Consider the following 27,718-nt stretch of genomic DNA (forward strand, 5'->3'; position numbering starts at 1 on the left):
CATCATATCCTATTCTTCTGTTGCTGTCTCTGTGTCTTGTCTGGTGTCTCTCTCCATCATATCCTATTCTGTTGCTGTCTCTGTGTCTTGTCTGTTGTCTCTCTCCATCACATCCTATTCTTCTGTTGCTGTCTCTGTGTCTTGTCTGGTGTCTCTCTCCATCATATCCTATTCTGTTGCTGTCTCTGTGTCTTGTCTGGTGTCTCTCTCCATCATATCCTATTCTGTTGCTGTGTCTGTGTCTTGTCTGGTGTCTCTCTCCATCATATCCTATTCTGTTGCTGTGTCTGTGTCTTGTCTGGTGTCTCTCTCCATCATATCCTATTCTTCTGTTGCTGTCTCTGTGTCTTGTCTGGTGTCTCTCTCCATCATATCCTATTCTTCTGTTGCTGTCTCTGTGTCTTGTCTGGTGTCTCTCTCCTTCATATCCTATTCTGTTGTCTCTGTGTCTTGTCTGTTGTCTCTCTCCATCATATCCTATTCTTCTGTTGTTGTCTCTGTGTCTTGTCTGTTGTCTCTCTCCATCATATCCTATTCTTCTGTTGCTGTCTCTGTGTCTTGTCTGTTGTCTCTCTCCATCATATCCTATTCTGTTGCTGTCTCCGTGTCTTGTCTGTCTCTCTCCATCATATCCTATTCTGTTGCTGTGTCTGTGTCTCTCTCCATCACCAGAAAAAAGTATTTGGGGTTAGGCCTACTACAATACAACTTTCACAACATGACAACACAACTACATAACACCATTAAATACAGTTGAGGGTTACTACAATACAACATGACAACACAACTACATAACACCATTAAATACAGTTGAGGGTTACTACAATACAACATAACAACACAACTACATAACACCATTAAATACAGTTGAGGGTTACTACAATACAACATGACAACACAACTACATAACACCATTAAATACAGTTGAGGGTTACTACAATACAACATGACAACACAACTACATAACACCATTAAATACAGTTGAGGGTTACTACAATACAACATGACAACACAACTACATAACACCATTAAATACAGTTGAGGGTTACTACAATACAACATGACAACACAACTACATAACAACATTAAATACAGTTGAGGGTTACTACAATACAACATGACAACACAACTACATAACACCATTAAATACAGTTGAGGGTTACTACAATACAACATGACAACACAACTACATAACACCATTAAATACAGTTGGAATGTAGTTAGAACTCAAACTGTTTCCGTCAAACAGAAAAACAACAATAAATCTGGATCAACACATTTAGATTTCTAGATGCTGCACTTTGCTGTTTCATTACCCAGACAGCTGTTTAAGGTCAGACCAAGGCAGAGTGTAGTATCAGTACTTAGGGGTCATAGGTCATACCAAGGCAGAGTGTAGTATCAGTACTTATGGGTCATAGGTCAGACCAAGGCAGAGTGTAGTATCAGTACTTAGGGGTCATAGGTCAGACCAAGGCAGAGTTTAGTATCAGTACTTAGGGGTCATAGGTCATACCAAGGCAGAGTGTAGTATCAGTACTTAGGGGTCATAGGTCATACCAAGGCAGAGTGTAGTATCAGTACTTAGGGGTCATAGGTCATACCAAGGCAGAGTGTAGTATCAGTACTTAGGGGTCATAGGTCAGACCAAGGCAGAGTGTAGTATCAGTACTTAGGGGTCATAGGTCAGACCAAGGCAGAGTGTAGTATCAGTACTTGCTGTTTGTCTTTGTAGGACAGTAGTTCAGGTGGCTGCCCTTGCACTTAGTGTGCCTCCTGTCCCTCCCATCGGCATGGTTACACCTTCCTGAAAACATTGACTCCATACTTTGCTGAAACCTGTTCTGCCAGTTCATGTCCTTAAAGACTAGAATGTTCCAATGTGGTCACCCAAAGAGATGACAAGATAGTTCATACATGCATCTTTCAGGGTTAATGTCAAACAGACATGTCACATTTCTGGTTGGTCCATAACTAGTTTCCTGCTTGTAGCAGGCCGTGTTAACAGGAATCCTCTTCTCTAACTAGAAGTCATGTGATTTCATGAGGATGTTGTTCTGCAGTGAGAGTGTAATGCAGGTCAAGGTGTCCTGGGATGAATGTCAACTAGATTTATAAACAGCATTGTTAAATTAACTTTTGTAATAAAACAAATAGATGCTGTCATTTTCTTTATGTTGGTTCGCTTTTAAAGTGTTTGATTGTCACAGACATCAGATTGGTTCATTGTAATGTGTTGTTTTACAGGGTCAGTCATAGTAGTATGATAGGTGTTGTTTTACAGGGCCAGTCATAGTAGTATGATAGGTGTTGTTGTACAGGGTCAGTCATAGTAGTATGATAGGTGTTGTTTTACAGGGCCAGTCATAGTAGTATGATAGGTGTTGTTGTACAGGGTCAGTCATAGTAGTATGATAGGTGTTGTTTTACAGGGTCAGTCATAGTAGTATGATAGGTGTGGTTTTACAGGGTCAGTCATAGTAGTATGATAGGTGTTGTTGTACAGGGTCAGTCATAGTAGTATGATAGGTGTTGTTTTACAGGGTCAGTCATAGTAGTATGATAGGTGTTGTTGTACAGGGTCAGTCATAGTAGTATGATAGGTGTTGTTTTACAGGGTCAGTCATAGTAGTATGATAGGTGTTGTTGTACAGGGTCAGTCATAGTAGTATGATAGGTGTTGTTGTACAGGGTCAGTCATAGTAGTATGATAGGTGTGGTTTTACAGGGTCAGTCATAGTAGTATGATAGGTGTTGTTGTACAGGGTCAGTCATAGTAGTATGATAGGTGTTGTTTTACAGGGTCAGTCATAGTAGTATGATAGGTGTTGTTGTACAGGGTCAGTCATAGTAGTATGATAGGTGTTGTTTTACAGGGTCAGTCATAGTAGTATGATAGGTGTTGTTGTACAGGGTCAGTCATAGTAGTATGATAGGTGTTGTTTTACAGGGTCAGTCATAGTAGTATGGTAGGTGTTGTTTTACAGGGTCAGTCATAGTAGTATGATAGGTGTTGTTGTACAGGGTCAGTCATAGTAGTATGGTAGGTGTTGTTGTACAGGGTCGTAGTAACCATGGTGACCATGGAGCAAATTAGATGTAGAGTCCCACAACTCTAACCACTAGTCTACCTGACCATACCAGTTACTGAAACCACCACTTTAACCACTAGTCTACCTGACCATACCAGTTACTGAAACCACCACTCTAACCACTAGTCTACCTGACCATACCAGTTACTGAAACCACCACTTTAACCACAAGTCTGTTTGACCATACCAGTTACTGACCCAACACTCTAACCACTAGTCTATCTGACCATACCAGTTACTGACCCACCACTCTAACCACTAGTCTATCTGACCATACCAGTTACTGACCCAACACTCTAACCACTAGTCTACCTGACCATACCAGTTACTGACCCAACACTCTAACCACTAGTCTATCTGACCATACCAGTTACTGACCCACCACTCTAACCACTAGTATATCTGACCATACCAGTTACTGAAACCACCACTCTAACCACTAGTCTATCTGACCATACCATACCAGTTACTGAAACCACCACTCTAACCACTAGTCTATCTGACCATACCAGTTACTGAAACCACCACTCTAACCACTAGTCTATCTGACCATACCATACCAGTTACTGAAACCACCACTCTAACCACTAGTCTATCTGACCATACCAGTTACTGACCCACCACTCTAACCACGAGTCTATCTGACCATACCAGTTACTGACCCAACACTCTAACCACTAGTCAATCTGACCATACCAGTTACTGACCCACCACTCTAACCACTAGTCTATCTGACCATACCAGTTACTGACCCACAACTCTAACCACTAGTCTATCTGACCCTACCATACCAGTTACTGAAACCACCACTCTAACCACTAGTCTATCTGACCATACCAGTTACTGACCCAACACTCTAACCACTAGTCTATCTGACCATACCAGTTACTGACCCACAACTCTAACCACTAGTCTATCTGACCCTACCATACCAGTTACTGACCCACAACTCTAACCACTAGTCTATCTGACCCTACCATACCAGTTACTGACCCACCACTCTAACCACTAGTCTATCTGACCATACCAGTTACTGACCCACAACTCTAACCCCTAGTCTATCTGACCATACCAGTTACTGACCCAACACTCTAACCACTAGTCTATCTGACCATACGAGTTACTGACCCACAACTCTAACCCCTAGTCTATCTGACCATACCAGTTACTGACCCAACACTCTAACCACTAGTCTATCTGACCATACCAGTTACTGACCCACCACTCTAACCACTAGTCTATCTGACCATACCAGTTACTGACCCACCACTCTAACCACTAGTCTATCTGACCATACCAGTTACTGACCCACCACTCTAACCACTAGTCTATCTGACCATACCAGTTACTGACACACCACTCTAACCACTAGTCTATCTGACCATACCAGTTACTGACCCACCACTCTAACCACTAGTCTATCTGACCATACCAGTTACTGACCCACCACTCTAACCACTAGTCTATCTGACCATACCACTGATGCCCAACATCTCCGAGTTGGGCATCTCCGGCGCGGCCCACGCTTGGATTGCGTCCTACCTGACAGGTCGCTCCTACCAGGTGGCGTGGCGAGAATCTGCCTCCTCACCACGCGTTCTCACCACTGGTGTCCCCCAGGGCTCTGTTCTAGGCCCTCTCCTATTCTCGCTATACACCAAGTCACTTGGCTCTGTCATAACCTCACATGGTCTCTCCTATCATTGCTATGCAGACGACACACAATTAATCTTCTCCTTTCCCCCTTCTGATGACCAGGTGGCGAATCGCATCTCTGCATGTCTGGCAGACATATCAGTGTGGATGACGGATCACCACCTCAACCTGAACCTCGGCAAGACGGAGCTGCTCTTCCTCCCGGGGAAGGACTGCCCGTTCCATGATCTCGCCATCACGGTTGACAACTCCATTGTGTCCTCCTCCCAGAGCGCTAAGAACCTTGGCGTGATCCTGGACAACACCCTGTCGTTCTCAACCAACATCAAGGCGGTGGCCCGTTCCTGTAGGTTCATGCTCTACAACATCCGCAGAGTACGACCCTGCCTCACACAGGAAGCGGCACAGGTCCTAATCCAGGCACTTGTCATCTCCCGTCTGGATTACTGCAACTCGCTGTTGGCTGGGCTCCCTGCCTGTGCCATTAAACCCCTTCAACTCATCCAGAACGCCGCAGCCCGTCTGGTGTTCAACCTTCCCAAGTTCTCTCACGTCACCCCGCTCCTCCGTTCTCTCCACTGGCTTCCAGTTGAAGCTCGCATCCGCTACAAGACCATGGTGCTTGCCTACGGAGCTGTGAGGGGAACGGCACCTCAGTACCTCCAGGCTCTGATCAGGCCCTACACCCAAACAAGGGCACTGCGTTCATCCACCTCTGGCCTGCTCGCCTCCCTACCACTGAGGAAGTACAGCTCCCGCTCAGCCCAGTCAAAACTGTTCGCTGCTCTGGCCCCCCAATGGTGGAACAAACTCCCTCACGACGCCAGGACAGCGGAGTCAATCACCACCTTCCGGAGTCACCTGAAACCCCACCTTTTTAAGGAATACCTAGGATAGGTTAAGATAGGATAAGTATCCCTCTCCCCCCCCTTTAAGATTTAGATGCACTATTGTAAAGTGACTGTTCCACTCGATGTCATAAGGTGAATGTACCAATTTGTAAGTCGCTCTGGATAAGAGCGTCTGCTAAATGACTTAAATGTAATGTAAATGTAATGTTTATCAGACCATGTGGACACCTCCTAGTGGTCTGGTTGTTAGGAGTGTTTATCAGACCATGTGGACACCTCCTAGTGGTCTGGTTGTAGGAGTGTTTATCAGACCATGTGGACACCTCCTAGTGGTCTGGTTGTAGGAGTGTTTATCAGACCATGTGGACACCTCCTAGTGGTCTGGTTGTAGGAGTGTTTATCAGACCATGTGGACACCTCCTAGTGGTGGGGTTGTTAATAGAACTACAGTTTTGTTGTTAATAGAAACAGTTTCCCTATTGGATTGTCAACTGGATTAAGTGAAGGTAGGTCAACAAGGTGAGGTCTGGTTACACCTCTAAATAACATGAGTTCCAGATGGAATAGCATCAGAGACTATGGAGAACTCTCTAGGAGGGCAGGTCAACAAGGTGAGGTCTGGTTACACCTCTAAATAACATGAGTTCCAGATGGAATAGCATCAGAGACTATGGAGAACTCTCTAGGAGGGCAGGTCAACAAGGTGAGGTCTGGTTACACCTCTAAATAACATGAGAGTTCCATATGGAACAGCATCAGAGACTATGGAGAACTCTCTAGGAGGGCAGGTCAACGAGGTGAGGTCTGGTTACACCTCTAAATAACATGAGTTCCAGATGGAATAGCATCAGAGACTATGGAGAACTCTCTAGGAGGGCAGGTCAACAAGGTGAGGTCTGGTTACACCTCTAAATAACATGAGTTCCAGATGGAATAGCATCAGAGACTAAGGAGAACTCTCTAGGAGGGCAGGTCAACAAGGTGAGGTCTGGTTACACCTCTAAATAACATGAGAGTTCCAGATGGAATAGCGTCAGAGACTATGGAGAACTCTCTAGGAGGGCAGGTCAACAAGGTGAGGTCTGGTTACACCTCTAAATAACATGAGTTCCAGATGGAATAGCATCAGAGACTATGGAGAACTCTCTAGGAGGGCAGGTCAACAAGGTGAGGTCTGGTTACACCTCTAAATAACATGAGTTCCAGATGGAATAGCATCAGAGACTATGGAGAACTCTCTAGGAGGGCAGGTCAACAAGGTGAGGTCTGGCTACACCTCTAAATAACATGAGTTCCAGATGGAATAGCATCAGAGACTATGGAGAACTCTCTAGGAGGGCAGGTCAACAAGGTGAGGTCTGGTTACACCTCTAAATAACATGAGTTCCAGATGGAATAGCATCAGAGACTATGGAGAACTCTCTAGGAGGGCAGGTCAACAAGGTGAGGTCTGGCTACACCTCTAAATAACATGAGTTCCAGATGGAATAGCATCAGAGACTATGGAGAACTCTCTAGGAGGGCAGGTCAACAAGGTGAGGTCTGGTTACACCTCTAAATAACATGAGTTCCAGATGGAATAGCATCAGAGACTATGGAGAACTCTCTAGGAGGGCAGGTCAACAAGGTGAGGTCTGGTTACACCTCTAATAACATGAGTTCCAGATGGAATAGCATCAGAGACTAAGGAGAACTCTCTAGGTGTTACAGGGATATTGTAATGAGATACAAATTCCTCATTGAGTAACAATCCTTCTGCATTAAAAAGTTGACTTACCAGCAGGATATGATTATTAAACCAGTTCATCAAAAATAAAGACTTGTTTCTATACAAAATATCCTTATTGTTCCAAATGAAATACCTATGAGGGATGTTTTTTAATGTATTAACGAGCACGCTAAGAATACTGTTGTAGGAATCTTATCTGTGTTATAGTTACAAAGTAACACAACATTGAAGTCACCAAAACAGGAGAAGATATAGTGAGGGATGAAATTCCAAATTGAAGTTGGATTCTTTAAGAAATGTTTTTCCCAATTTATCTTTAAAGTATTATTAGTATTATTTATAGTAAAATCAACTAAATGTTCATAACGACAGATGTCCTTATATAATGTGTGTGATTTTCCCAGATGAAGTTGAAAAGCATCTGGTCAACCTCTTTCCCTATTTTGTGGTCAAGATGTAGGAACTGGGCTGCAAACAACTTCTGTATGACTGACGCCTTTAGTGATTTAGTCTAATGCTTTAATATATAACATTCTGCCCTCCGAATTCATATCTAAGGGGCATTTTTCATTAGTGCAAATCTGTTCTGTGAGAATATCTACTAATAATAATAACTGTGTAAATCAGGATGCATTATGAAAGGACAATAAGAGACGGTGGTAATGTTTCCTTTTAGAGACGATAATACATGACAACCAGGTCATTTTAGTTTCTCTTAGAATCACAACCTCAGTGGAACAACAGTTTGTCATTTCCCAACAGGTACAGTTCTCCTGAACAAACAAGTGCAGGACAGAGGAATAGCAATTCTTACCTTGTTCTAAATTCAATCACCTTCTTCATCCTCATCATTCAGTTCATTGAAATACAGTTTTGAAGTTGTGCACAATTAACAGTTTCTGTTTGGTTTATGCAGCCCATTCATTCACTGTCAGCTACATCAGCCCATTCATTCACTGTCAGCTACATCAGCCCATTCATTCACTGTCAGCTACATCATCCCATTCATTCACTGTCAGCTACATCAGCCCATTCATATACTGTCAGCTACATCAGCCCATTCATTCACTGTCAGCTACATCAGCCCATTCATTCACTGTCAGCTACATCAGCCCATTCATTCACTGTCAGCTACATCAGCCCATTCATATACTGTCAGCTACATCAGCCCATTCATATACTGTCAGCTACATCAGCCCATTCATTCACTGTCAGCTACATCAGCCCATTCATTCACTGTCAGCTACATCAGCCCATTAATTTACTGTCAGCTACATCAGCCCATTCATTCACTGTCAGCTACATCAGCCCATTCATTCACTGTCAGCTACATCAGCCCATTCATTCACTCTCAGCTACATCAGTCCATTCATTCACTGTCAGCTACATTAGACAAATTAGCGCCTTGGAACACAAGAGCATAGTCAGTGCTCTACCTCCCCCTTGTGGTGGTGTGGAGCAATGCAATAAGCAGTCACACAGGGTAATGTACTAAACCACAAATTACCTCTAAATACTTCAGCATAATCTCAAAACTAAGTAGATATGTAAGTAGATATGTAAGTAGATATGTAAGTAGATATGTAAGTAGATCTGGAAATAGATCTGTAAGTAGATCTGTAATTAGATCTGGAAGTAGATCTGGAAGTAGATCTGGAAGTAGATCTGGAAGTAGATCTGGAAGTAGTTCTGGAAGTAGATCTGGAAATAACTTCATCTTTAGAAAGCAACACTCAACCTTTCAAGGATAAATCCCTCTGCAACCATTGGTTCAACATCTTTTCATTTGTAGACTTTGGCTATGGAGATATATGTCACGGAAGCTCTGGGACAGGGGTACATTCGGCCCTCCATGTCACCCGTCTCCTCAAGTTTCTTTTTTGTGAGGAAAAAGGAGGGAGGAATGCGTCCGTGCATTGATTATCGAGGTCTCAATTCGATCACAGTGGGTTTTAGTTATCCACTACCTCTCAACGCTACGGTGGTGGAATCATTCCACGGAGCGCGTTTCTTCACAAAACTGGACCTCAGGAGCGCGTATAATCTGGTGCGTATTCGGGGAGGAGGCGAGTGGAAAACAGCGTTTAGTACCACATCAGGCCACTATGAGTACCTCGTCATGCCGTATGGTTTGAAGAATGCTCCAGCAGTCGATGAGAATCTCAGGGACTTGCACGGGCAGGTTGTGGTAGTCTATATTGAAGACATCTTGATTTATTCTGCCACACGCGCCGCGCATATAAAAATAATCTCTATGGAACAAAAGGAACATTTATTGTGTAACTGGGGGTCTCGTGAGTGCAAACATCTGAAGATCATCAAAGGTAAGCCATTTAAGTTATTACTTTTCTGACTTGCGTGACCAATCTACTTGGCTGCTAGCTGTTTGTAATATTTTGTCTACTTAGAGAGCTGTTCTTACATAAACGCTTGTTATGCTTTCGCCGAAAAGCTGTACTGAAATCTGACAACAAGCTAAGCTGTGTTTTACTATATTGCACTTGTGATTTCATGAACATTAAATATTTTTAGTAATTTCATTTGAATTTGGCGCTCTGCAATTCAGCAGGTGTTGATGAATGATCCCGCTAACGGGATGGGTGCGTCAAGAAGTTAACGATAGTTTGACCAGAGGGTTACTAACGTTAAGCTGCAGACGGGCTGTCCTCACTGCCAAAAAAGGATAACCCTATGGAAGTTAAGAACTGGAGGCCGGTGGCCTTAATGTGCACTGATTATCAGATCCTGCCCAAGGCTTTGTCCATCAGGCTGAGGGACGTGATGGGGCAAATCATACAAACCAGTCCTACTGTGTTCCCGGCAGGCAGATAGGGACATAACATTTCACATCATACGGACCAGTCCTACTGTGTTTCCAGCAGGCAGATAGGAGATAACATTTCCCTCATTCAGGATTCTCTGGACGTCTCTAGGGCTGTTGGGTTGGATGCTGGTCTAATTTCAATTGATCAGGAAAAGACGTTTGACCGAGTTGAACATCAATACCTCTGGGGCCACTTTGGAGGCTTTTGGTTTCAGCTCTGGTTTTATTGTCATAATCAGGGTGACATTGAAAGTGTATTGAAAGTTAACGGTGGCTTGAGTGCTCCTTTTAAAGTCTGTCGAGGAATGAGACAGGGGTGTTCTTTGTCAGGAATGTTAAATGCCATCGCTATAGAGCCACTACTAAATAGCATTAGAAGTCCCATTGAAGGGGTGTACCTTTCAGAGGATATTCCTCCTATTGGTCTCTCAGCATGGGGTGAACCTTTCAGAGGATATTCCTCCTACTGGTCTCTCAGCATGGGGTGAACCTTTCAGAGGATATTCCTCCTACTGGTCTCTCAGCATGGGGTGAACCTTTCAGAGGTTATTCCTCCTACTGGTCTCTCAGCATGGGGTGAACCTTTCAGAGGATATTCCTCCTATTGGTCTCTCAGCATGGGGTGAACCTTTCAGAGGATATTCCTCCTACTGGTCTCTCGGCATGATGATGGAGTTACTACGGTGAAACATCAAGTGGAGGTGGATAGTTTGAGTCTCATAGTTGATCGGTTTAAGGGAATATCCTGCAAAGGTAAATCTGGAAAAAAGTTGTGCTTCACAGATTAGGAAATGGTCTGGAGGGATCATGGCTTTGCCAGGGGGGTTGGAATGGTGTAAGGGTATCTTGGAGTGTTCCTAGGGGAGGGATCATGGCTTTGCCAGGGGGGTTGGAATGGTGTAAGGGTATCTTGGAGTGTTCCTAGGGGAGGGATCATGGCTTTGCCAGGGGGGTTGGAATGGTGTAAGGGTATCTTGGAGTGTTCCTAGGGGAGGGATCATGGCTTTGCCAGGGGGGTTGGAATGGTGTAAGGGTATCTTGGAGTGTTCCTAGGGGAGGGATCATGGCTTTGCCAGGGGGGTTGGAATGGTGTAAGGGTATCTTGGAGTGTTCCTAGGGGAGGGATCATGGCTTTGCCAGGGGGGTTGGAATGGTGTAAGGGTATCTTGGAGTGTTCCTAGGGGAGGGATCATGGCTTTGCCAGGGGGGTTGGAATGGTGTAAGGGTATCTTGGAGTGTTCCTAGGGGAGGGATCATGGCTTTGCCAGGGGTTGGAATGGTGTAAGGGTATCTTGGAGTGTTCCTAGGGGAGGGATCATGGCTTTGCCAGGGGGTTGGAATGGTGTAAGGGTATCTTGGAGTGTTCCTACGGGAGGGATCATGGCTTTGCCAGGGGGTTGGAATGGTGTAAGGGTATCTTGGAGTGTTCCTAGGGGAGGGATCATGGCTTTGCCAGGGGGGTTGGAATGGTGTAAGGGTATCTTGGAGTGTTCCTACGGGAGGGATCATGGCTTTGCCAGGGGGGTTGGAATGGTGTAAGGGTATCTTGGAGTGTTCCTAGGGGAGGGATCATGGCTTTGCCAGGGGGTTGGAATGGTGTAAGGGTATCTTGGAGTGTTCCTAGGGGAGGGATCATGGCTTTGCCAGGGGTTGGAATGGTGTAAGGGTATCTTGGAGTGTTCCTAGGGGAGGGATCATGGCTTTGCCAGGGGGTTGGAATGGTGTAAGGGTATCTTGGAGTGTTCCTAGGGGAGGGATCATGGCTTTGCCAGGGGTTGGAATGGTGTAAGGGTATCTTGGAGTGTTCCTAGGGGAGGGATCATGGCTTTGCCAGGGGGTTGGAATGGTGTAAGGGTATCTTGGAGTGTTCCTAGGGGAGGGATCATGGCTTTGCCAGGGGGTTGGAATGGTGTAAGGGTATCTTGGAGTGTTCCTATGGGAGGGATCATGGCTTTGCCAGGGGTTGGAATGGTGTAAGGGTATCTTGGAGTGTTCCTAGGGGAGGGATCATGGCTTTGCCAGGGGTTGGAATGGTGTAAGGGTATCTTGGAGTGTTCCTAGGGGAGGGATCATGGCTTTGCCAGGGGGGTTGGAATGGTGTAAGGGTATCTTGGAGTGTTCCTAGGGGAGGGATCATGGCTTTGCCAGGGGGGTTGGAATGGTGTAAGGGTATCTTGGAGTGTTCCTAGGGGAGGGATCATGGCTTTGCCAGGGGGGTTGGAATGGTGTAAGGGTATCTTGGAGTGTTCCTAGGGGAGGGTTCATGGCTTCGCCAGGGGGTCGGAATGGTGTAAGGGTATCTAGGAGTGTTCCTAGTGGATGAGGGGACAATGGAAACAAATTGGAATGGTGTGGTTGATATGGTGGAAGGGAGGATGAGGAGATGGCATTGGCTGCTATCTCGTATGTCATATAGGGGGCAGTCTATTATTGTTAATAATGTGGTTGCCTCTGCACTGCGGCATCGTTTTCATGTTTATAGCCACTATCTGGCCCTCTGGCCAAGATACAGGCAATTACTGTAGATTGTCGGGGGATAAATATCATTGGGTTCCACCAAGAGGAGGGCAAGGTCTTGTACATGTTGCTGATTTCCGGTTCCAGTTTGTTCCAGTTTATTTCTTTATCGACTGGAAAATGTGGTGGCAGGTCTGGTATTACAGCAGGTCGGGGGATTAGGTTTAAAGAAGGCTTTATTTTTGGTTGATAGTTTCCAGATTTCTAGGGATGGAGTACCTCCATTTTACAGAGGCCTTCTTAGGGTTTGGAGTATAATGAAGGTGTCCAGACGCACTAAGGCTAAGTCAGTGCATTGGCTGCTGGAGGAACCTCTGGTGTTTGTGGCAAGACTGGACTGTACAACTGAAACTGTTCCACATATCACCAAGATGCTGCTGGAGGAACCTCTGGTATTTGGGGCAAGACTGGACTGTACAACTGAAACTGTTCCACATATCACCAAGATGCTGCTGGAGGAACCTCTGGTGTTTGGGGCAAGACTGGACTGTACAACTGAAACTGTTCCACATATCACCAAGATGCTGCTGGAGGAACCTCTGATATTTGGGGCAAGACTGGACTGTACAACTGAAACTGTTCCACATATCACCAAGATGCTGCTGGAGGAACCTCTGGTGTTTGGGGCAAGACTGGACTGTACAACTGAAACTGTTCCACATATCACCAATATACTGCTGAAGGGCAAAATCATCACCCGCAGGAAGTTAATGGACATGGCTGGGCCCACATTAATAGATGGAGGACAGGTGGCTGAACATTTGGGGGGAGGTCAGAAAGGACTGTAGGACAACTGCTGGAAAGTTGCAGGAAGACTCTGTCAGCAGAAGAGGGGATTCTGCTCAAGAGTTACTACAAAAAGACAAGATGAAGACGCCCCATTTCCAAGACTAAGGATTAGACCCAATATGACAAGGTAAAGCCAGCATGGAGAACACTGTACAAGCCACCGTTACTAAAGGGGACTGGTAATATGTAATGGAGGGTGTTGATGACAAGGTAAAGCCAGCATGGAGAACACTGTACAGGGGACTGGTGATATGTAATGGAGGGTGTTGATGACAAGGTAAAGCCAGCATGGAGAACACTGTACAAGCCACTGTTACTAAAGGGGTGATACATGGCATCATTGCAGTTAATGCTTTTGTTTCTGTCATTAACTCAGATGTTGGAGATGGATGTCCTTTATGTAATACAAGAGAAACAATGTTTTACTGTTTGATGGAGTGTGAGAGGATAAAGCCTCTCTCTGAGATACTAGAGTCTCTGTTTACAGCTGTAGGGGAGATGTTCAATAACACTGTTTGATGGAGTGTGAGAGGATAAAGCCTCTCTGAGATACTAGAGTCTCTGTTTACAGCTGTAGGGGAGATGTTCAATAACACTGTTTGATGGAGTGTGAGAGGATAAAGCCTCTCTCTGAGATACTAGAGTCTCTGTTTACAGCTGTAGGGGAGAAGTTCAATAACACTGTTTGATGGAGTGTGAGAGGATAAAGCCTCTCTGAGATACTAGAGTCTCTGTTTACAGCTGTAGGGGAGATGTTCAATAACACTGTTTGATGGAGTGTTTAGAGGATAAAGCCTCTCTGAGATACTAGAGTCTCTGTTTACAGCTGTAGGGGAGATGTTCAATAACACTGTTTGATGGAGTGTTTAGAGGATAAAGCCTCTCTCTGAGATACTAGAGTCTCTGTTTACAGCTGTAGGGGAGATGTTCAATAACACTGTTTGATGGAGTGTTTAGAGGATAAAGCCTCTCTCTGAGATACTAGAGTCTCTGTTTACAGCTGTAGGGGAGATGTTCAATAACACTGTTTGATGGAGTGTTTAGAGGATAAAGCCTCTCTGAGATACTAGAGTCTCTGTTTACAGCTGTAGGGGAGATGTTCAATAACACTGTTTGATGGAGTGTGAGAGGATAAAGCCTCTCTGAGATACTAGAGTCTCTGTTTACAGCTGTAGGGGAGATGTTCAATAACACTGTTTTTATTTCAGGATTTCAATATAGTAAGATACAGAAAATACAATGTCAAATGTTACATTTTATTTTAGGTCAAGATGATAAACAGAGGATCCATCTAAAACAGTATAAAACAAGATGATAAACAGAGGATCCATCTAAAACAGTAGAAAACAAGATGATAAACAGAGGATCCATCTAAAACAGTAGAAAACAAGATGATAAACAGAGGATCCATCTAAAACAGTATAAAACAAGATGATAAACAGAGGATCCATCTAAAACAGTATAAAACAAGATGATAAACAGAGGATCCATCTAAAACAGTATAAAACAAGATGATAAACAGAGAATCCATCTAAAACAGTATAAAACAAGATGATAAACAGAGGATCCATCTAAAACAGTATAAAACAAGATGATAAACAGAGGATCCATCTAAAACAGTATAAAACAAGATGATAAACAGAGGATCCATCTAAAACAGTATAAAACAAGATGATAAACAGAGAATCCATCTAAAACAGTATAAAACAAGATGATAAACAGAGGATCCATCTAAAACAGTATAAAACAAGATGATAAACAGAGGATCCATCTAAAACAGTATAAAACAAGATGATAAACAGAGGATCCATCTAAAACAGTATAAAACAAGATGATAAACAGAGGATCCATCTAAAACAGTATAAAACAAGATGATAAACAGAGGATCCATCTAAAACAGTATAAAACAAGTGCAGTATGTTCTGAGAATGTTACTTTAACGTCACCTCATAACGTCACACTATAACTTCATGGGAGTCTTGTGGAAAGACTGCATGTTGTTTTGGGTGGATTGAGTGACGTCTTCATCAACATTTGCAGAATATTCCTGTAATATTTTCACCTCTTGTCAGACGCCAACAGTCTAGTCGGCTGCAGACATTCATAAGGACTTCTAGTAGTTTATTTGCCATTTGCAGGTATTAAAAGTAATACATACATTGTAATTCCTTGTTGGAGCTCTCTCACATATAGGACAGTACATACCAGAGGAGGCTGGTGAGGGGAGGACGGCTCATAATAATGTCTGGAACAGAGTGAATGAAATGGAACACATGGAAACCACGTGTTTGATACCATTCTACTTATTCCCCTCCAGCCATTACAAGCCTGTCCTCCCCAATTAAGGTCCCACCAACCTCCTGTGGTACAAACACAAACAGTAAAATATATCATAAAAAATGCAAAGTGGTAAAAGATCAGAAAAGGAACCAAAAGGTTCAGTCATGTTCTAATAGTCTGATGGAAACAGTTTAGGTTGATGATTTAACAGGCAGATAGAACTGGGATAGAAGCTGTTCTAGAACCTGTGGTCCAGAAACTGATTTAACAGACAGACAGAACTGCGCCACAGGTAACTTCCACAAAGCTATGAACGATCTGAGAGACAAGGCAAGAAGGGCATTCTATGCCATCAAAAGAAACATAAATTTCAACATACCAATTAGGATTTGGCTAAAAATACTTGAATCAGTCATAGAGCCCATTGCCCTTTATGGTTGTGAGGTCTGGGGTCCGCTCACCAACCAAGACTTCACAAAATGGGACAAACACCAAATTGAGACTCTGCACGCAGAATTCTGCAAAAATATCCTCCGTGTACAACGTAGAACACCAAATAATGCATGCAGAGCAGAATTAGGCCGATACCCACTAATTATCAAAATCCAGAAAAGAGCCGTTAAATTCTACAACCACCTAAAAGGAAGCAATTCACAAACCTTCCATAACAAAGCCATCCCCTACAGAGAGATGAACCTGGAGAAGAGTCCCCTAAGCAAGCTGGTCCTGGGGCTCTGTTCACAAACACAAACACACCCCACAGAGCCCCAGGACAACAGCGCAATTAGACCCAACCAAATCATGAGAAAACAAAAAGATAATTACTTAACACATTGGAAAGAATTAACAAAAAAACAGAGCAAACTAGAATGCTATTTGGCCCTACACAGAGAGTACACAGCGGCAGAATACCTGACCACTGTGACTGACCCAAAATTAAGGAAAGCTTTGACTATGTACAGACTCAGTGAGCATAGCCTTGCTATTGAGAAAGGCCGCCGTAGGCAGACATGGCTCTCAAGAGAAGACAGGCTATGTGCTCACTGCCCACAAAATGAGGTGGAAACTGAGCTGCACTTCCTAACCTCCTGCCCAATGTATGACCATATTAGAGAGACATATTTCCCCCAGATTACACAGATCCACAAAGAATTCGAAAACAAATCCAATTTTGAAAAACTCCCATATCTTTTGGGTAAAATTCCACAGTGTGCCATCACAGCAGCAAGATTTGTGACCTGTTGCCACGAGAAAAGGGCAACCAGTGAAGAACAAACACCATTGTAAATACAACCCATATTTATGCTTATTCATTTTATCTTGTGTCCTTTAACTATTTGTACATTGTATTTATATATATATATATATAATATGACATTTGTAATGTCTTTACTGTTTTTAAACTTCTGTATGTGTAATGTTTACTGTTAATTTTTGTTGTTTTTCACTTTATATATTCACTTTGTATGTTGTCTACCTCACTTGCTTTGGCAATGTTAACACATGTTTCCCATGCCAATAAAGCCCTTGAATGGAATTGAAATTGAATTGAATAGAACTGGGATAGAAGCTGTTCTAGAACCTGTGGTCCAGAAACTGATTTAACAGACAGATAGAACTGGGATAGAAGCTGTTCTAGAACCTGTGGTCCAGAAACTGATTTAACAGACAGATAGAACTGGGATAGAAGCTGTTCTAGAACCTGTGGTCCAGAAACTGATTTAACAGACAGATAGAACTGGGATAGAAGCTGTTCTAGAACCTGTGGTCCAGAAACTGATTTAACAGACAGATAGAACTGGGATAGAAGCTGTTCTAGAACCTGTGGTCCAGAAACTGATTTAACAGACAGATAGAACTGGGATAGAAGCTGTTCTAGAACCTGTGGTCCAGAAACTGATTTAACAGACAGATAGAACTGGGATAGAAGCTGTTCTAGAACCTGTGATCCAGAAACTGATTTAACAGGCAGATAGAACTGGGATAGAAGCTGTTCTAGAACCTTTGATACAGGAACTGCCTAGCAACCACTGGTCCTCACTAGACTGGTGCTCTGCATGGCTATTTCTCCATTGGAGTTTTTCAGGTTAAGTGATATCTGTGTTTATGGGACCACTTAGTGATGGAAAAATGTGTCTGTTTGTTCAGAAATGATGGTCCTCATTTGAAGGTCCTGTGTCAAGGTCCTCACAATTATAGGAAGCCGTGTGTGTGTGTCCAGTGTGTGTGTGTGTGTGTGTGTGTCCAGTGTGTGTGTCCAGTGTGTGTGTGTGTGTGTGTGTCCACTGTGTGTGTGTGTGTCCAATGTGTGTGCTTGTGTGTGTGTGTCCAGCATGTGTGTGTGTCTCCAGTGTGTGTGTGTGTGTATCCAATGTGTCTGTGTGTGTCCAATGTGTTTGTGTCCAGTGCGTTTGTGTGTCCAGTGTGTGTGTGTGTGTGTGTATGTGTCCAATGTGAGTTTGTGTCCAATGTTTGTGCTTGTGTGTGTGTGTGTGTCCAATGTGTGTGTGTTTGTGTCCAGCATGTGTGTGTGTGTTACAGTTTTTTTGGATTGATTACACACTCAAATGAAAAGTAGTACACTATTAGCAAAACCTTACACTCAAGAAGCAAAACATCAGCCCATATTTGCACAACTATAAGCACATTGTCAACCTCACACTTGTTGCAAAACTCTACACACAGTGATTTTCAAATCACTAAACACACTTAACATACATTACACACAAAAATCTATCATGAAGTCACATCCTTGCAATACCAAAGCACTGACTGTCAAATTACCACACCCTCCAACCTATTGGTTCAACACAGTCATCAGGTGTGCAAACACTCGTTTGCTTACAGTTTTTCTCAGTCGCTTTGGTGCATTTCTTAGATCAAAAGTGCAATTCTTGATACTACTTGTACAAATTCCAAATCATCTAGTTACTTGTGTACATCATTAAAGCAATTTCTTATTCCTTTTGAACAAATTGCAATTGATAATGTACAAGTGTCAGCTTTTTTCCACATTATCAATTGCTCATGTCATGTTGATCAAAATATAGTAGATGGTTCTCTGTTGAATAGTCTTACCCCTCAAAACATCTAGGCATTAGTTCCTTGCATAAGCCATTACATGCAAAATTGTTGAACTATTTGTCATAAACTGTCAAGCATAGTTTTACATTTCTATTAGACCTTTTGTACAAAAACGTGAATTGTTGAATGGTGCAGGTGAAATTGACCCTCACTCATGAAGGAATGGAAAGTGTTAGTTCAACCAACAATCAACCAATTATCTAAATTGCTCAAAGTTGCATCTCATGAAGAATAATATATATATATATAATAAATATATGCCATTTAGCAGATATTAGCATTGATATTAGCATCAGATTGGACTGATCATATCAGCATCATGTTATATCTACAGTAGCTTTGATTGGATAATATAATATATAATAATATATGCCATTTAGCAGACGCTTTTATCCAAAGCGACTTACAGTCATGTGTGCATACATTCTACGTATGGGTGGTCCCGGGGATCGAACCCACTACCCTGGCGTTACAAGCGCCATGCTCTACCAACTGAGCTACAGAAGGACCATATATTATTATTATTATATTATGAAGAATCAATTGGCAAGCATATATAGACAGACCACAACACAGAGTTGCAATTTTCCAATAATGGACGAACCAGGAAATGAACAGGGTCAACACCCAAGAGGAGGAAGAAGAGGAGCAAGGATGCGTGGTGGAAGGCAAAACAGAGGAAGAGTCAGAAGAGGACATAGGCGCATATCTGATGACATAAGGGCCACTATTGTAGACCATGTTGTCAATCATGGCCTTACAATGGCTGAGGCGGGTCGAAGGGTGCAGCCGAATATTGGGAGATCAACCGTGTCCTCAATAGTTCAAACGTTTCGAAGAGAGAACAGGTATGTCCACCAATGTACAGTGCACTGTTACTGTATATAAGCAGTATACTGTATACTTCCTACAATGCTTCATATTATAGTAGTCCACTTGTATTTCACAGCATACCGAAATATACTCTATACAGATACATACTGCACCTTACATGCACCCACCTGTATGTTTTACAGTAAAATGTGTGTTCGCATAGTTTTGTCTATGTGAAAGCGTGCGATGCATCACTGCATTTCCCCACATAGGACTGCAAGATTACCTCAAACCGGTGGCAGAGGACGCCTTTTCACACCTCAACAGGAGGAGGCTATTTGCACCACGGTCCGAGCAAACAATGCCATGAGACTCAGGGAAATACAAAGGACCATTATAGAAGACAACGATGTCTTTGAAAACATCCATACGGTTCGCATCTCAACCATCTACAGGGTGCTGCATAGAAACCAGATGAGTATGAAACAGCTGTACCGTGTACCATTCCAAAGGAATGAGGACAGAGTTAAGGAGCTACGGTACCAGTATGTACAGTTAAAACATATATCTATGTAACTACTTTACAGCAACATTTTATAGTGATACATAGTACAGTAAGCATAAACTGCACACATTTCCATTGCTGTGGTACGAACATGCAATATATATACATTTTATGTCACTCTTCCTTACCAAAACAAATTCAACTGTGTGTTCTGGGATATAGCGTATAATGGAGTTGGAATCAAGTGAACCCTCTCACAACTTTGTATACGTGGCTTCAACCTGACCAAATGCAGAAGGCGGGGTCGGAATGTCATCGGTCACAGAGCTACCGTGGATTTGCCAGGCCAACGGGGAGGAAATATCACCATGTGTGCTGCTATTTCGGAGCATGGTGTCCTAACCCATATCCCCCTTATAGGGCCATACAACACCCAGCATCTACTCAACTTTTTAGAGACTCTCTACAGGGCTCTCATCCCTGATGATGAGAGGGGTCTGCTTAGAGAGGATTTGCCAAAGTATGTGGTCATTTGTGATAATGTGAGTTTCCATCGATCAAACATCATAAGGCAATGGTTTGTGACCCACCCGAGGATGCTCATAGAATTCCTCCCACCTTATTCACCATTCCTTAATCCAATTGAGTAGTTATTTTTAGCATGGAGGTGGAAGGTGTACGATCGTCAGCCACATACACAGATGACCCTGCTGGCTGCAATGGATGCAGCATGTGAGGACATCACAGTAGACGCCTGCAGAGGATGGATAAGGCATTCCAAAAGATTCTTTCCACGTTGCATTGGAAGGGAAAATATCCGGTGTGATGTGGATGAGAATATGTGGGCCGACAGACAGGAACGTCTGGATGTGTAGAGACAGCACAACAGTGCTGCGGGCAAAGTTGTGCCTTAGGGGTGGTTTCCTGTGTTTCTTTCTAATTTAGTTTTTTTCCCTTTGTGCCCCTTGGGTTGTCCAGTCTCTTTCAATCAATAACCCACATACAGTAATATGTAAATAGTACTGTTGAAATTTATATATGCCATAGAAGTGCAGCCTTGTGCATTTTCAATACAGTAACTGTCATCCAAACTGTAGCCTAAGTTTACATCAGGTAATACTGTCAAAGTACACAGTTACATTGACAACATGCCTAAACATTTTGACGACCTTGTTCATGAACAATGACTCAATGACTTATCATTCTGATGACACTGACATGATCATTGGCATGAATATTTACTTTTGAGAGATGTACTATGGATTTTTAGTGACTGACTAGCTTTAGAAACATATATATTGTATATTGCAGTTTGTACAAATAGTTCTGAGAAATGCACTTACGTTTTTTTTTGGATTGCTTAAACACTAAAATTAAAAGTAGTACACTATTAGCAAAACCTTACACTCAAGAAGTAAAAAAAAAATCTATCATGAAGTCACGTCCTTGCAATACCAAAGCACTGACTGTCAAATTACCACACCCTCCAACCTATTGGTTCAACACAGTCATCAGGTGTGCAAACACTCGTTTGCTTAATTGTAGACACACCAATCAGGTGTATAAGCACTATAAAAAGCAGCAGGTGAGTTCATCGGTCTTCAAGCACAATGGAAAGAGTCAGAGAAAGAATAAGAGGAGGAGGAGGAGGAGGAGGAGGAGGAGGAGGAGGAAGAGGAAGACGACGACGACGACAAGAAGGTGCTCAAAGAGGACGAATCTGACAAATGAGATCCACGCAACACTGGTTGACCACGTTGTCAACCACGGCCTGACGCTGAGGGAGGCTGGACTGCGAGTACAGCCAAATCTAAGCCGATATACAGTGGCAAGTGTGATGAGAACATTGACTGGAAAATAGGTATTGTAAAAATATCATCATATCAAAAACATCTGCACGGTTTCAGTAACTGCTTACAGTACTGTATTCTATGCACTATCAGCACTTCTGTTACCTTTTCCTGTGAAATTACTGTACTATTGTATACTGAGTTTTTCTCTACATAGGATTGAGGGTCAGGGACGACAGGGGGGAAGGTCTCCTATATTCACAGAACAGCAAGAGAGGGAGATAGTAAACATGGTTTTGGCCAACAATGCTATAACACTCAAGCAGCTCCAATCTAACATTGTCAATAACCACGCCATTTCCAACGATATCCATCAGGTCTCAACATCAACACTGGCACGCATCCTAAAACAAAAACATATTCAAATGAAGCAAATTTATCGAGTGCCTTTCGAGCGCAATTCCGAAAGGGTGAAACGACTGCAGCATGATTATGCAGAGGTATGTATTCACCCTAACAGTGTGATCTTGCATACTGTCTCATAATCTTTTACTGTACTGTAATATGTATACTAGATCTACACTGAACTACATATTTTTGCCTGACACTGTTTTTCAGAGTTTTACGAATGGATGGAGAGGATATCCAGCATGAGTTCATTTACTTAGATGAGGCTGGGTTCAACCTGACGAGAACACGAAGGAGGGAAGAAACCTCATTGGCCACAGGGCTATAGTCAATGTCCCAGGGCAACGTGGGGGTAATATAACACTCTGTGCAGCCATTACACAGAATGGGGTCCTCCACCGCCATGCCCATATGGGCCCTTACAACACAGCACTCATACTTACATTCTTGGACCAATTGCACAACATAACAGCAGCAAATCAAATCGATCATATGCAATACATTGTTGTCTGGGACAATGTGTCTTTCCACCGCTCTGCTCTGGTTCAGAACTGGTTTCAGCAACATCCACATTTCACCGTCCTGTATCTTCCACCATACTCTCCATTTCTCAACCCTATAGAAGAGTTTTTCTCGGCATGGCGGTGGAAGGTATATGATCTCCGTCTCCAGGCTGAGGTACCCCTCATCCAAGCCATGGAGGAGGCCTGTGACCAGATGGAGGTAGCAGCAATGCAAGGATGGATTCGTCATTCAAGACGTTTCTTTCCAAGGTGTCTTGCTAATGACAACATTGCCTGCGATGTTGATGAAATTCTCTGGCCAGATCCAGCTAGGCGAAGAGACAATGTCTAGTTATTTTTTATTTAATTTTTTTGATCTTACAATACGTAAAGTGACGTTTGGTTACAGTATTATGAATCTCCATGTCAACATTTTGGGTGTGTTGAGAAATAAATGAGTTTCTTCAGTCTGCAACATTGGTCTTGTGTAGTGTTTGGTGAATTGACATTATATTTGTACTTTGTTGATAGTAGCCTAGTCTAATCATATGGAAGTAGAAGTGCTGAAAGTGTTTTAGGTTTATCACAGCAGAGTGTAACTCGTGCAACCACAGTATAGTAATGTGAAACGTGTGTGTTTCATATGGGAACAAAGTTAGTTAGGTTTTTAAAAAGAAGTGTATAGTTTTTACAAACTTTTACTTTCAAACGTTTAATTTTGCAAAGGATCTGTAGTGTTGTGCTAATTGTGTGTAGTGTTTTGAAAATCGTGCTTAAGCAATCAAAAAAAACTGTAACAGGCCTTGTCTTGTTTCAAGTATGTTTTATTATGAAAAGTACAATATATCCTTGTATACTTGTACAACTATGGAGCGTCTGTCCAGATATAATTGTACAATTTGTTATTCAACATAAAAGACAACAAATGATCACATTGGTATTTTAACAGTGTTATTGTAAGAGTTTAAATACATTGGAAGAGAGGTCTTGGGTCAAGGTTCTCACAACTATAGGAAGACGCGCAGTGTGTGTGTGTGTGTGTGTGTGTGTGTGTGTGTTTGTCCAGTGTGTGTGTGTCCTGTGTGTGTGTGTGTGTGTGTGTGTCCAGTGTGTGTGTGTCCAGTGTGTGTGTGTCCAGTGTGTAGTGTGTGTGCCCAGTGTGTGTGTGTCCAGTGTGTGTGTGTCCAGTGTGTGTGTGTCCAGTGTGTAGTGTGTGTGTGTGTCCAGTGTGTGTGTCCAGTGTGTGTGTGTGTGTCCAGTGTGTGTGTGTCCAGTGTGTAGTGTGTGTGTGTGTCCAGTGTGTGTGTGTGTCCAGTGTGTGTGTCCAGTGTGTGTGTGTGTGTGTGTCCAGTGTATGTGTCCGTGTCCAATGTGTGTGTGTTTGTGTGTCCAGTGTGTGTCCAGTGTGTGTGTGTGTGTTCAGTGTGTGTGTCTGTGGCAGTGTGTGTCTGTGTGTGTCCAGTGTGTGTGTGTGTGTCTGTGGCAGTGTGTGTCTGTGTGTGTCCAGTGTGTGTGTGTGTGTGTGTCCAGTGTGTGTGTGTGTCCAGTGTGTGTGTGTCCAGTGTGTAGTGTGTGTCCAGTGTGTGTGTGTCCAGTGTGTAGTGTGTGTGTCCAGTGTGTGTGTCCAGTGTGTGTGTGTGTGTGTGTGTGTGTCCTCTGTGTGTGTGTGTGTGTGTCCAGTGTGTGTGTGTCCAGTGTGTAGTGTGTGTGTGTGTCCAGTGTGTGTGTGTGTGTCCAGTGTGTGTGTGTGTCCAGTGTGTGTGTGTGTCCAGTGTGTGTGTGTGTCCAGTGTGTGTGTGTGTCCAGTGTGTGTGTGTGTGTTCAGTGTGTGTGTCTGTGGCAGTGTGTGTCTGTGTGTGTCCAGTGTGTGTGTGTGTGTGTCCAGTGTGTGTGTGTGTCCAGTGTGTGTGTGTGTTCAGTGTGTGTGTCTGTGGCAGTGTGTGTCTGTGTGTCCAGTGTGTGTGTGTCCAGTGTGTAGTGTGTGTCCAGTGTGTGTGTGTCCAGTGTGTAGTGTGTGTGTCCAGTGTGTGTGTGTGTGTGTGTGTCCGGTGTGTGTGTGTGTGTGTGTGTCCTCTGTGTGTGTGTGTGTGTGTGTGTCCAGTGTGTAGTGTGTGTGTGTGTGTGTCCAGTGTGTGTGTCCAGTGTGTGTGTGTGTGTCCAGTGTGTGTGTGTGTGTGTCCAGTGTATGTGTCCGTGTCCAATGTGTGTGTGTTTGTGTGTCCAGTGTGTGTCCAGTGTGTGTGTGTGTGTTCAGTGTGTGTGTCTGTGGCAGTGTGTGTCCTGTGTGTGTGTGTGTGTGTGTGTGTGTGTGTGTGTGTGTGTGTGTGTGTGTGTGTGTTCAGTGTGTGTGTCTGTGGCAGTGTGTGTCTGTGTGTGTCCAGTGTGTGTGTGTGTGTGTGTGTCCAGTGTGTGTGTGTGTGTGTCCAGTGTGTGTGTGTGTGTCCAGTGTGTGTGTGTGTCCAGTGTGTGTGTGTCCAGTGTGTAGTGTGTGTGTAGTGTGTGTGTGTGTTTGTCCAGTATGTGTGTGTTTGTCCAGTGTGTGTGTGTGTGTATCCAGTGTGTGTGTGTGTGTGTGTGTGTGTGTGTGTGTGTGTGTGTGTGTGTGTGTGTGTCCAGTGTGTGTGTGTGTGTGTGTCCAGTGTGTGTGTGTGTCCAGTGTGTGTGTGTGTGTGTGTGTGTGTGTGTGTCCAGTGTGTGTGTGTGTGTCCAGTGTGTGTGTGTGTGTGTCCAGTGTGTGTGTGTGTGTGTGTCCAGTGTGTGTGTGTGTGTGTCCAGTGTGTGTGTGTCCAGTGTGTGTGTGTTCGTGTACAGTGTGTGTGTGTGTCCAGTGTGTGTCTGTGTGTGTGTGTGTCCAGTGTGTGTGTGTGTGTGTGTGTGTGTGTCCAGTGTGTGTGTGTGTGTGTGTCCAGTGTGTGTGTGTGTGTGTCCAGTGTGTGTGTGTGTGTGTCCAGTGTGTGTGTGTGTGTGTGTGTGTCCAGTGTGTGTGTGTGTGTCCAGTGTGTGTGTGTGTGTGTGTGTCTCCAGTGTGTGTGTGTGTGTGTGTGTCTCCAGTGTGTGTGTGTGTGTGTGTCTCCAGTGTGTGTGTGTGTGTGTGTGTCCAGTGTGTGTGTGTGTATCCAGTGTGTGTGTGTGTGTGTGTGTGTGTCCAGTGTGTGTGTGTGTGTGTGTGTGTGTGTGTGTGTGTGTCCAGTGTGTGTGTGTGTGTGTGTCCAGTGTGTGTGTGTGTCCAGTGTGTGTATGTGTGTGTGTGTGTGTGTGTGTGTGTGTGTGTGTGTCCAGTGTGTGTGTGTGTGTGTCCAGTGTGTGTGTGTGTGTGTGTCCAGTGTGTGTGTGTGTGTGTCCAGTGTGTGTGTGTCCAGTGTGTGTGTGTTCGTGTACAGTGTGTGTGTGTGTGTCCAGTGTGTGTCTGTGTGTGTGTGTGTCCAGTGTGTGTGTGTGTGTGTCCAGTGTGTGTGTGTGTGTGTGTCCAGTGTGTGTGTGTGTGTGTCCAGTGTGTGTGTGTGTGTGTCCAGTGTGTGTGTGTGTGTGTGTGTCCAGTGTGTGTGTGTGTGTGTCCAGTGTGTGTGTGTGTGTGTGTCTCCAGTGTGTGTGTGTGTGTGTGTGTCCAGTGTGTGTGTGTGTGTCCAGTGTGTGTGTGTGTGTGTGTTGCCAGTGTGTGTGTGTTGCCAGTGTGTGTGTGTGTGTGTCCAGTGTGTGTGTGTGTGTGTCCAGTGTGTGTGTGTGTGTCCAGTGTGTGTGTGTGTGTGTCCAGTGTGTGTGTGTGTGTCCAGTGTGTGTGTGTGTGTGTCCAGCGTGTCACTGACAGAGAGAATGTGTGTGTGTCTGTGTGTCATGTTATTATTTCAGGGACACTGAGGAGTCAAAACAAACCCTAAACCCTGGATAGAGGGGCTCAGTGAATGTGGAGGTGAATGTGATCAGGTGGGTCAGTGTGTCAGAGGAGGCTCTATAGAAGGACAGAGTGCCGGCTGGCCAGTCCAGATACACTCCTACTCTGTGGGAGCTGGAGGGGCGGACGTCTATGGTAGTGTGATTACTATTGTGACTGGCAGAGTAACTGTTGTCAGAGCAGAACAGACACCAGTCCTCATCCCTTCCTCTCCTGCTGATTCCTTTATATGTCACTCCTATAACAGCCCCTCTTCCACTCCACTCTACCTCCCAGTAACAGCGCCCAGTCAGACCCTCTCTACACAGAACCTGTTCCCAGTCCTCAAATCTCTCTGGGTGATCAGGATACGGCTGCTCCTCTGTCCTACATGTCACCTTTCTGTTCTCCTCAGACAGAGAGAGGAGTCTGTTTACTGTGTTTAGGTCCAGTGTGAGATCACAGACATCTGATGGATGAAACCAGACACAATATTAGAAATCATCATCATTCACATTAGAATGTTAACTCACTTTTCACTAATTCATTTAAAGTAGATGTTTCTAAGTATCAAAAGGAGAAGTTAAGGTAACTTGAGACTTGTTGAATGATCATATGTTATACTGTATGGTAATATAAAACACACTTATTCACATTCATTACACACACACACACACACACACACACACACACACACACACACACACACACACACACACACACACACACACACACACACACACACACACACACACACACACACACACACACACACACTCCCTGATTTCTGCTTCTGTAGAACTACAGCTGATATTTAATATGACCAAGTCAGTAATGATGTTGGTCTTTGACTTTAACTTAACTTGAATTAAGACTTATTCTTAGTCATATTCTTCACAGCAGTCAACACTCACATTTTCTAAGTCCAGGTTTCATTCTGTTCTCTCCACCATGTTCCACACTGTAGCGGTAAGCAGAAGAACAGACAGTCATTGAGTTATACACCTGA

The 27,718-nt window shown here is 43.8% G+C and overlaps 2 protein-coding genes across 49 annotated transcripts in view; both read right to left on the reverse strand.

Moving 5' to 3' along the window:
• Nucleotides 1–27,718, reverse strand: part of LOC127929729 (NACHT, LRR and PYD domains-containing protein 12-like) — a 105,101-nt gene that overhangs the window by 58,301 nt on the left and 19,082 nt on the right. For 2 of the 28 annotated variants that reach the window (XM_052517910.1, XM_052517908.1), the window contains one exon: nucleotides 27,624–27,670. The exons of 25 other annotated variants lie outside the window; for them this stretch is intronic. In XM_052517910.1, the coding sequence (XP_052373870.1) occupies nucleotides 27,624–27,670 (47 nt within the window). Of the gene's footprint in view, nucleotides 1–26,678; nucleotides 27,179–27,623; nucleotides 27,671–27,718 lie in introns of those variants that run through there. One more of the 28 variants, XM_052517909.1, reaches the window with a different exon arrangement.
• Nucleotides 23,645–26,674, reverse strand: LOC127929731 (histidine-rich glycoprotein-like). 21 transcript variants are annotated; one of them, XM_052517982.1, is made up of 3 exons: nucleotides 26,428–26,674; nucleotides 25,152–25,221; nucleotides 23,645–24,704 (listed from the first exon to the last, which is right to left on the reverse strand). In XM_052517982.1, exons 1-3 carry the CDS (start codon nucleotides 26,672–26,674, stop codon nucleotides 23,849–23,851), a joined length of 1,173 nt encoding a protein of 390 aa, XP_052373942.1. In that variant the 3' UTR covers nucleotides 23,645–23,848. The 21 variants fall into 21 exon arrangements, with proteins under 21 accessions (XP_052373942.1, XP_052373937.1, XP_052373927.1 ...); XM_052517977.1 differs by having other exon boundaries at nucleotides 23,645–24,052; nucleotides 24,122–24,183; nucleotides 25,028–26,674; XM_052517967.1 differs by having other exon boundaries at nucleotides 23,645–24,370; nucleotides 24,649–24,734; nucleotides 24,787–26,674.

This window comes from Oncorhynchus keta, unplaced genomic scaffold, assembly GCF_023373465.1.
Source record: "Oncorhynchus keta strain PuntledgeMale-10-30-2019 unplaced genomic scaffold, Oket_V2 Un_scaffold_9913_pilon_pilon, whole genome shotgun sequence".
NCBI classification, from domain to species: Eukaryota; Metazoa; Chordata; class Actinopteri; order Salmoniformes; family Salmonidae; genus Oncorhynchus; species Oncorhynchus keta.

Excerpts from the sequence above, each read along its gene's own strand:
- LOC127929731 (XM_052517963.1), bottom strand. The coding sequence starts at position 26,674 with ATGACACACAGACACACACACATTCTCTCTGTCAGTGACACGCTGGAC. Across the intron at positions 24,735-24,786 it reads ACACACACACTGGACACACA|CACACACACTGGACACACAC; the intron begins GACACACACTGC and ends ACACTGGACACA.